Genomic DNA, 10,972 nt, shown 5'->3' with positions numbered 1-10,972 from the left:
CATTGGCCATAATTCGTGCCAAAGTTGACCAACTCGAACAAATCTAAACTAATTCTAAAATTCGATGCTATTTCCGACATTTTTTGCTCTCATTGAATAAAATTAAAAAAAAAAAATGTAAAAATTATGGCGTTTGACTTTGTTGCAGTTTTTTTTATCTCAAACAGGAAGAGTTTTGAGAAAATGGAGTCCACACTTGTGGATCAAAGATATAGGATCCACATTTCATTTTATTTCAATAAACGTAAATTGTAGTACTTAAGTTTCCAGCATTCTCAGGCATTACTCCCACAAATTGTTTTGTTTCGTCATTAAACTTCGAGGTACTTACCAATACCATTGTACAATTAAATAATTCAAAAAAAAATCTGTTTCGGTCCGATGCCAAGAATTACGCCGTAATCATGACTTTATACTTCTACGAAGTGTCTAAGCACTAACATTGATAGCGTTTTGTCAAAAATAATAGATCGGAGTTACCTAATAATCTTATCGTATTGAAAATAGCAAAAAAAGCTAATGTAGCCAAAAATTGATTATCAGTGGCCAACCTACCAAAGGTATTGACGACATGAGAACAGGTACTTATATGGATACAACTATTGGCTGATAACAAAAATGATTTTCGCATAAAAAGCGGACACGCGACAATGAATTTCTCATTTCATTTTTAAACTTTTAACGTTTCAATTTCTGACCCGGAGTGACAAAGCGAAAAACGAATAACCATGAGTATTTATAACGACGATGAATTGGTTGCACCTGCCTGGATTAATAAAGAATTTTTAGAAAAAGTTTTAAGTAAATATGAAAATAATGAAAATGTTGAGGTAGGTTGGGAGGTGAACAATTCCGAACTGATTGCATATTCAATAAAACAAATATTTATTTAGATAATCAAATTCGACATGAGTCCCGCCAGTGTCAAGGGTGATCATTATGCCAGCATTATGTTCCGTTGCCGGGTGAATTATCGTTTTGCCCAAAATGCCAGCCCCGTGAAGAGATCGTTGATCATTAAAACATTACCCATGGAGGAGGGTATGAAACGTGAAATGCTAATGGAATCGAGATTATTTGAGACTGAAATTGCCATGTATTCGGAAATGTTACCGAAAATTGAGAAAATCTTGGCCGATTGCGGCGAACCAACTAAGCTGTGTGCAGAGTAAGTAGATCAAGAGACGGATGAGATAAAAAACTGCAACATTAATTTTATTGAGTGAAAGCAAACAAAGTCGGAAATAGCATCAAATTTTAGAATAAGTTTAGAATTTGTTCGAATTGGTCACCTTTGGCACTAATTATGGCCTTCAAACGGCCAATGAAACCATCACACTCTGCCCGAATGTTGCTCTACGGTATTTTGGCCCATTCCCGGCCAAGCACTTGCTTGAGGTGATCAACTCTTTTGTATTTTTATTTAGTGCCAACCTTGCTTTTCAAAATACTCCAGACACAATAGTCCAACTAAGATTTGTTTGGGTTTCGGTGGCCATTGTGCGCTAGAAATGAAGCGAAGAACCTCATTTTGTAACCATTCTTGGGTGGCGCATGCTGAGTGCAATGGTGATGAGTCCCATTCGAATGTCCAAGGTCTGCGGCCAACATGTTTGCGTGCCCAAGGCTTTAATATACCCTTCAGAATATTCTCGGGATAATATTCGGCATTAATTCTGATGCCACGGTCGATTAATACGAGCGGAGAGCGACCGTCGGCTTTTATGGCGGCCCACACCATCTCCATGGCTGGCGCTTGAGTTATGGTGGCCAACCGAAGGTGCACACTTTCAGCTGACCTCTTTGGCAAGTAAACGCGATCATTTTCTTTGTTTACAAACTGCGGGACAACGAATTTTTTCTCATCGGAGAAAACCAAATTCGACAGTTCTCCACTTTCGGCAAAGCGAAGCAAGACTTTAGCTCTTTTGAGTCTATTTTCTTTCTGTTGTTCTGTTGCGGTGTAAGTTCTTGCACTTTTTGGAATTTCAATGGTTTTACCTCGAGCTCATTTTTCAATATTTGCCGAATGGAATATTGCGATATGTTCAGCTCACGAGCCATTTTTCGGCCACTGCGACGCGGGTTTCTTTACTTTTCGAACCATTTTCGCCTCTTTACTTTTCGAACAATTTCTGCTGATGTTGCTGTTTTCTTCCGTCCACTTCCTTGACGTCGGGCTACGCTACCAGTATCACGGTAACAAGCCATGGTTCGAGATACAAATGATTTATTCACATTTAAATGCTGGAGTGCTCTAACGATAGCCACTTGTGGTTTTCCAGCCAAATATAAAGAAATCACTCTATCACGCTTGAATTCCATCACGAATAACTTTTTTTTTCTGGAAAATTCTCACCAAAATGCTTTTGCACGCTTGTAAACAGTATAATGAACTGTAACTGGAATTATTTTAACAGCTGTCGGTCGAGTGGCTTAAAAATGACAGCAGTCTGAAGTTGGTTGCAGTTTTTTCATCTCGTCCTGTACTTGAAATAAATTTTTTTGTTACGGGAGTTCTACTGAATATGGGGTACCAAATAGTCGGCCCCGCCCGACTTTTGACTAATCCTTACTGTTTTTTTTTTAATTAAATAAATATTTTTAAGAAATCAATTGTAAAGCTTCTTACGACTCCCTCCTAAAAGTATGCAGCATTCTTTTGATAACTCAGTTTTCCCTTTTCATTTTCTTTCAGCCTCATATACCACAGCTTGGACCCCCACAAAGTGATAGTCTTTGAAGATCTTTGTGAGCTGGGCTATAATACCATACGCAATCGCTTCTTGACCGATGAAGAAATCAAGGCCGTCTTTCGTAAAGTGGCCCGTTTACATGCCGTCTCCTATATGCTGGGACACAGTGAAGAATCGGAAATGGTTACCAAATATCAAGATGGTTTCTTGAACAGCAGTATGCCCATGGTTGAGCAAATGATCAACGATGGCATTAATCACTTCACCGAAATGCTTTCGAAACATCAAGACCTCGCCATATATCATGAGAAAATCATCGCCATGAAAGGTGAACTAAGTCGCAAATGTAAAAATCTCTATCGCTCCTATGCACTCAATCAGGGTGTGGGAGATATTTTTGTCATAATTCATGGAGATTTTCATTTGAAAAATATGATGTTCAAATTTAGCAAAAAGAACAAAATGGAAGATTTGATAATGGTCGATTTTCAGGGGAGCTGCTATGCTCCGGCCAACATTGATATGCTGTATTCGCAGGTGATGATGATGAGTTCGGAAATGCGCATGGATCGCAATGAGTATATGTTGTACTATTTTGAAGAGTTCCTAAGGATATTAAAGAAAATCCAATACAAGGGGGAGTATCCCTTGTATTCGGATTTCCAAATGGCCAATTTGAAATATCGGCATTTTGGTAAGTACCCTATTTAAATATTTTTTTTAAATAATTAATTTATTTATTTTCTTTTCTATTTGTAGTTATATTTTTAATTGCCTCATTTTTGCCAATGATAGCCATTTTGGCCCTGACCCCAGCTGAAGAACAAAATGATATTAATCTGGCCAAATTATTAGAAGATCCCAATGCCAAGGGCCAGTTGTATGAAGCGCCTGCTTTTGTCGAAGAAATCCGAAAAATTATGCCAATCTTGCTGAGGGAGGGTTATCTTGATTAGGTTTTGTTTTAATTTAGAAATAAATTATTAGAAATTAGATAATGGAAATATAAATATATAATAATTTATTATTTATAAATTAAATTATTATAATTTATTTAATGAGACGACGAAAATGATTTTTAATTTTAAAAGACTTTATAATTTTTAAAAGATCACTAGAAGGTCTACTATTCAAAGAAATATTTTGAAAGAAGATTCCGTATAAAGAGGAATATAAAGAGAACTTTAAAAACATCTGTAATTTCTAAAGAACTTTTAAAGGTCTATTTTTAATAGAGAATCTTTAGAAGGCCTTCCAGTCATTACAAGGCTTCCAATGGTATTTTTTGTTCGCTTTTAATGGACTCATATCTGTAGATGATTTTTAATAGGACATTTAAACTCTCCTTTTTTTAAAAACTTTAAAGGATTTTTCATCCGAAATTTTCCGGGAATAAGTCGCCCTCTGGAGTGCACTCTCAAAAGGGATTTTTGTTGATAAATGCGACATTTAAAGATTCTTCTATCATTAGAGGACCTTTAGAAAATTTTCTATCCCTAGAGGATCCTTAAAAATTCTTGTATACACAGGGGGGCCTTTAAAGGTTATTTTATCATTAGAGGACCTTTAGAAAGTTTTCTTTCCATAGAGGATACCTAAAAGACAAGAGACGATTAAAGGACCTCTATACTTAGAGGACTATAAAAAGTTAGTATATATAAGACCATCACGTAGGACCTTTATCGGTTCTTCTGCCATAAGATGACGTTAAACAATTTTGTCTATTAATATATGATCTTTAAAAAATTTGTTATTCACAGAAGATCCCCTAATAAAGGATCCCTATTCTTAGAGGACCATAATAAGGTCTTCAATCAATAGAGAAGCTTAAAAGGGATTTTTACCCATCCATGACCTTTATGAGGAGCATGCCATGGAAGGGCCTATTTCTAGGGTATAATGTTGCCCGAGGAAAACAAGGTAATGTTAAGCTAAATCTATAGGAAAATATGGCTAAACAATCTCAATAACTAAAATCAAGGGGTATCTGGGCTATAGAAAAATCTGGACCCATATTAATAACAATTTTGCTGGATCCATATTAATAACAATTTTGCTCTAAATACCAACCATTTTGTTGATGAAAATAGAATTACCAGTTACGTACTTTCTGATTCTCAGTATTTCGTAGGTTTTTCTCCCAATTTCCAACAAAAATAATTTCCAACATTTAATATTTTAGCTCCTAAGTGAATAGCTAAACCCTTTGCAAAATATTTGCAATATTTACATTTGGCACCTGCAGATTTTTGAAATTTTGATGGTTTCGGCCCCTAATTTTCAACTATAAATATCTACATATGGATATAAATCGTCTTCTAAAGTAGGTTCTTTCTAGACATAATGTATTTCTTCGAATATCCAAGTTATATTTTCAATTTTGAGAAGTCTGGAGCAATATTCAGGCCATCTACACAGATTTGTTTTCTTTTCTAAATGTAGTGAAAGTCAATGAACTTTCATTGTTTGAGATACCATTAGAGGTATACGAGAGAGTTTTTTGTTTACATGCCGCGTGCTTTACAAAATGTACTAAGTTAGGTTTAAAAAAAAATGGTATGTTTTTTTATTAATTTTTTTGGATCGAGTTTGCCTTAATTTGTTTGCACCCTGGGTTGTCGGAACCCACTAGAATAATTTAATTTTTTATATAATTTTTTTTTACCGTTTATGAGGCCAAATTCATTAAAGTATTTACAAAATGGGTTCCTTCCATATAGATCATGTTTAAATACGGAGTTGTCTTATTTTTCATTAGGAACGGTTCATAAAAGAGTCATATATTTAACCCATTTTTTGTGAGTTTCCAAATAAACATCAACATAGGAGTGCTCAATAGTTAGGTTTGTGGTTCTCCCTCGTTTGTTTATACACACATACATAAATCCCATTAAATTTCCAAACATTTGTTTATTTTTTCGGTGTCCACAGTAGAATCCGGATAAATTGTACACCAGTAATTCCTAATTTTCTAAAATTTCTATTACTATTTTATTATTATTTTTACTTCAGTAAATCAAAAACGCTCGTTCATTTTTCAAAATCGCTAAGTCATCATTAATCACTAGCGAATTATTGAGATTGTACTGTACAAAATTCTCTCAGCTGATTAATTGACACACGACCTGCTCATTTTTTGTGTTGAAGAGTAGAATCATAGACAAATGAAGATATAGACAACGAAAAGTTAGTTTTGTCTTTTTATCCAGATGGCGCTCATCATGTTTTGCATAGTCAACATGCTGATTTACGCGTTCAACCCACTCGACTTCGAAAACACATTTTATCGTTTTTCAAGAATTTTGCTTGATTATTCCGGAATTTTTTGATATCATCACGTACTTTTCCCATTTCTTTTATTATGGAACAATTTTCAACTGACAAATATCCTACAGTTTTTGTAATTTTTAATGTTTTAGAATTGAGTGACTTCAATATTCCCACTCAAACCCCTGAAACGATATGGACGACATCTGCTGATCCGATTTTTTTCGAAGATAAACGGTGAGAGCATTTCGTTGTCTATATTTTCATTTGTCTATGGTAGAATACAATGTTGATTTATTCTCATTTCAATTTAACCGACTGACTCAGTACATAGACAAATGAAAATATAGACAACGAAATGCTCTCACCGTTTATCTTCGAAAAAAATCGGATCAGCAGATGTCGTCCATATCGTTTCAGGGGTTTGAGTGGGAATATTGAAGTCACTCAATTCTAAAACATTAAAAATTACAAAAACTGTAGGATATTTGTCAGTTGAAAATTGTTCCATAATAAAAGAAATGGGAAAAGTACGTGATGATATCAAAAAATTCCGGAATAATCAAGCAAAATTCTTGAAAAACGATAAAATGTGTTTTCGAAGTCGAGTGGGTTGAACGCGTAAATCAGCATGTTGACTATGCAAAACATGATGAGCGCCATCTGGATAAAAAGACAAAACTAACTTTTCGTTGTCTATATCTTCATTTGTCTATGCTCAGTATAACAAAATCTCTTCGTGTGACAACAACTGCGCTATTAACATTGCCCGCAATGAGTATATACAACGAAGACGAATTGACAGCTCCCGAATGGATAGATCGGGATTTTATACAAATGGTTTTGGCAAAATACGAACAAGTTGCTGATGTCGAGGTAAGTTTGAAAATAATTCTGTACACCAATTCTTTAATATGATGGAAAATCGGGTGTTTTCTGTACACCAGAATTTTTAACTCGAAAGTGAAATTTTTAATGTTTTTGTGAGAGAAAGCCTATAGAGTTTTTTGGAGAAGAGTAGATTAAAACGGTGGGAGAGAGCTTTAGTTATATCCCGAAATCGTTGAAAATATATATGAGAGCTATATCCAAATCTGAACCGATCTTGATAAAATTTGACAGAGGCAGTTTTGAGCTCCATAAGTTGTCTGGTATTAAATATCATTCTTGTGGAGTGTATATTCCGAATGTGAGGGACTTAAAACCCAAATCGGATGATTCATATGTATGAGAGCTACAACTATATCTGAACCGATTTTCTATTTGATGTACTTATTTCTAGACTGAATTCGGTCGGATGTGCCAAAAATCAGGTCATTTGGACTGGTATTTGCCATTTTGGTGCAAAATTAACCCGAAGTCGGTTAAAGATATATTTGGAAGCTATATCCAAATTTTATCCGATTTTCACAAATTTTAATAGGGTTCGTCTTTGGGCCAAACAAATATTTTTTTGGAGAAGTTCATCTCAATAGGATAATACATCCGACCTGCATTTTATTGCAAATATTTGTGCGTGAGTGAGAAAATTCTCTCTAATTCCATACTCTTACAATTTTTGATCGGTCAAACCTAACTTTTTTTGATTATTTTATTATTTTTTTTTTTTCTAAATAAGGATAAAATTTTTTTACTTTCATATCATTCCAGCTCATTAGCTACGACATGAGTCCGGCCTGTATGAAGGGCGACCATTATGCCAGTATTATGTTTCGCTGCAAGGTGGAATATCGTTTGGGTGACAGCATTGTAAAGAGATCGCTGATTATGAAAACTCTTCCGGTGGAAGAGGATAGCAAAAAACGAGAATTTCTAATGAATTCAAAACTGTTCGAGACGGAAATTAAAATGTATTGCGAAACACTACCGAAATTTGAGAAAATCTTGGCAGAATGTGGTGAGCCCACCAAGTTATCAGCTGGGTAAGATGAAATGTTTATTTTTACATTCTCTCATTGCCTTAGGAAGTTTTTATACAAAACATGCTGCATACTTTTAGGCTACTAATATTTTAATGATAATAATCTTACAATTTCATTTTCAGTCTATTCTATCACGCCTTGCAGCCCCATAAAATTCTCATTATGGAAGATCTTTGTGAATTGGGTTATAGTACAGTGCGTGCCCGATATTTAACCGAACATGAACTTAAGGTGGTCTATACCAAATTGGCCAAACTGCATGCTGTCTCCTATATGTTGGGCCAAAACGATGAGGAACTCGAATCGGTGGCCCAATTTCAAGATGGATTTTTGGCAACTAGTTTACCAGTGGTGAAAGACATGATGATAAGTGGCATGAAGAGTTTCTTGAAAATGCTCTCATCCCGCCAACAGTTTGCAATCTATGTTGACAAAGTCCAGGTGATATCAGAAGAAATGCAACAGTCGTGTAAAGATCTATTCAATGCTTATAAATTGAATGGCAATAAGGGGGATATATTCGTTTTAAATCATGGAGATTTCCATATGAGAAATATGATGTTTAAATTCAATTCGGAGGAAAGTGCGGAAGATATGCTCATGGTGGATTATCAGATAAGTTGTTATGCTCCCTCGTGCATTGACCTGATTTATTCCCAATTTATAATAATGAGTCCCGCGATGAGACTGCAGCGGCGTCATGCTATGGTGCGTTATTATTTCACGGAATTTTTAAGGATTTTGAAGAAACTGAATTTCGAAGGAGATTTGCCGAAGTATTCTCTGTTTCAACAGTCTACACTGAAGTATAGGCATTTTGGTAAGGATTATTTATGGAATTAAAAAATATATAATTATTATCTAATTTAATCTAATTTAATTTTTTTCAGCCATTTATTGCCTGGGAGTATTTCTACCCTTGGTCTTGGGCTTCTTAACCAAAACTGCTGAGGAACTGAAGGATGTCAATGCCGCTGAGGTGTCAGAAAATCCCGATTCCAATTCCCATTTGTATTATACTCCTGAATTTATTGCGGAAGTCGAAAACTTTATGCCTTTGCTATTGGATGAGGGTTATTTGGATTAGTCTACAAAAATGTTTATCTAGTGTATTTATAAGATTTAAGGTGGAGGGCTTTAAGAAAATTGTAAAAATTATTTGGTTTAGAAATTCTATTTTCAAAACGTATTTTTGAAATTTATTTTTATAATCCGCTATTGAAAGTCACAAAAAATATATTAAAATGCCCTAAAGGTACTGGGAATATAACATGTGATTTCTCAAATAAGCATGTTGCATACTTTTAGGCGGCAAGTTGTGAAAATGCTTTATTATAATTTGAATTTCAACAACAAAAACTACCTCATAAATGTACATTAAAATATATTATAATAACTTACACAAATAAATTACACTATGCAACACAAAAATTAATTACCGAGCACTATCAGAAATGCTGTTTTACTGTGAAATTATAAAAAATGCAGGAAGTTTGGAAAAAGTACAAAATTTGTCGAAAATAACATAGGGTTTTAAACAACAAAAAACTGATGATATTTTTTATGGTAAATATTGAGTATACAAATTTCTTTTGTTCAGAGACTGACAATGAAATTTGATCTAGAATATTTCGTCCTTTGACACTTTTCCCAAACAATGAAGCATAAGGGGAGATTTTGGCTTAGAAGGGAAAAGTGTCAAATTGGCAGCAAAAAACGTAAACACATAATTTTCACTTGTAATATACAAATTTCGAATGTAATTATTTTAAAAATTATTATACCCAGATGTATGGTTTATTTTGAAATTTGTAGTGAAATTTTAAGTAGAATATTTCTTCCTTTGGTACTTTCTGCTTAAAATGAAGTTTTATGTTACTTTTATGCATTAAATCGGAAAAACGCCGAGGAAAAATTGTTTGAAAAATATGATACATTTTCGAGTTTTTTTTTTGGCAACATTGATACAATTTTTTTCTGGATATATAATGGAAATAAAGATTTCTCCTCTTTGATAACTTATAGTGAAATTTGATGAAGAATATTTTTGTCTTTAACATCATCCTTCTAAAATGGTGTTTTGTAGGAGATTTTTTGCATAAATTCACATGAAGTACATCTTTAATCCGAAAATGTGTTTTTAATTCTTTTTGAATTCCTGGTATTTTTGTAAGACTTAGACCTTTGATGTCTTCTTGGACCTATAGTAGAATTTCATGAAAAATAATTTTGTAGAATATTTTGACTTTCTACGATACCGATTAAAGGGAGTTTTTAAACATTTTTTTGAAATAAAGAACCAAAAAAACCCTTTCGTGACTCGGTTGTGGGTTAAAATGTTTGATTAAAATAATCCTCGTATTGTTGTAAGTAATATTGCCAAGGGCACTATATAACTAAAATTAAAGGATTCCATGAAATCTTTGTGATAGAAGACCGTTTTCAAGCCTTCAATACACCGTGGAAGGCCTTATTTGGCCATAATTTCAATTAAAACAATTTTTTGGGTCTCTTGTGGATAAACTATCCTTTCTGGTCTTCTATAGAAAGACTCTCCTTGTTGGAATCTCTGTGGATAAATTATGTGTTTCAAGTCCTCAGGAAATAAAATCATGCAAAAAAGCTGTAAGTTCGGCCAAGCCGAACTTTGAAAACCCTCCACAATTTTGCAATTCTCAAAAACAATAAAATTCGTTAAAAATTCTGTTAAAATCTTAAAAATACCGAATGTTGCTGTTATATTAGGGTCTATACGACAACTTGGACCTGCATAGGTAACTTTTGTCATAAGCCATTACAATATTCAAATGCGAAACTTAAAAAAAATCGGTGAATAATGTAGCTAAAATCGTCAAAATACCGAATATCGGGTGGTACTGATATAGGGGGATTTTCGAAAACGTGGACCTGTACAAACAATTTTGAGTCATAGGCTGTAGTATCCATTACGAACTTCAAATACCATATTTGAAACATTACCGGTGAATAATGTCGCTTAAATCATCAAAATTCCGAATATCGGGAGGTATTGTTATGTGGGAGTTATACGAAGACGTGGATCTGTGCAGACAATATTTTGTCATAGGC

General features: G+C 34.1%; 2 protein-coding genes across 2 annotated transcripts; both read left to right on the top strand.

Moving 5' to 3' along the window:
* The first annotated feature begins 695 nt into the window (after positions 1-695).
* On the top strand, positions 696-3,740 carry LOC101894752 (uncharacterized). Its single transcript, XM_011293310.3, has 4 exons — positions 696-830; positions 894-1,168; positions 2,699-3,390; positions 3,456-3,740. Exons 1-4 carry the CDS (start codon positions 729-731, stop codon positions 3,650-3,652), a joined length of 1,266 nt encoding a protein of 421 aa, XP_011291612.2. The 5' UTR covers positions 696-728; the 3' UTR covers positions 3,653-3,740.
* A 2,701-nt stretch (positions 3,741-6,441) lies between these two features.
* LOC105261687 (uncharacterized) lies at positions 6,442-9,252 on the top strand. Its single transcript, XM_011293311.3, has 4 exons — positions 6,442-6,839; positions 7,614-7,885; positions 8,008-8,705; positions 8,776-9,252. Exons 1-4 carry the CDS (start codon positions 6,678-6,680, stop codon positions 8,970-8,972), a joined length of 1,329 nt encoding a protein of 442 aa, XP_011291613.2. The 5' UTR covers positions 6,442-6,677; the 3' UTR covers positions 8,973-9,252.
* Positions 9,253-10,972: the final 1,720 nt, after the last annotated feature.

Source organism: Musca domestica, unplaced genomic scaffold, assembly GCF_030504385.1.
Source record: "Musca domestica strain aabys unplaced genomic scaffold, Musca_domestica.polishedcontigs.V.1.1 12, whole genome shotgun sequence".
NCBI lineage: Eukaryota > Metazoa > Arthropoda > Insecta > Diptera > Muscidae > Musca > Musca domestica.
Note: the sequence above shows the minus strand (reverse complement) of the source record. Positions and strands in the feature narration are given on the sequence as shown.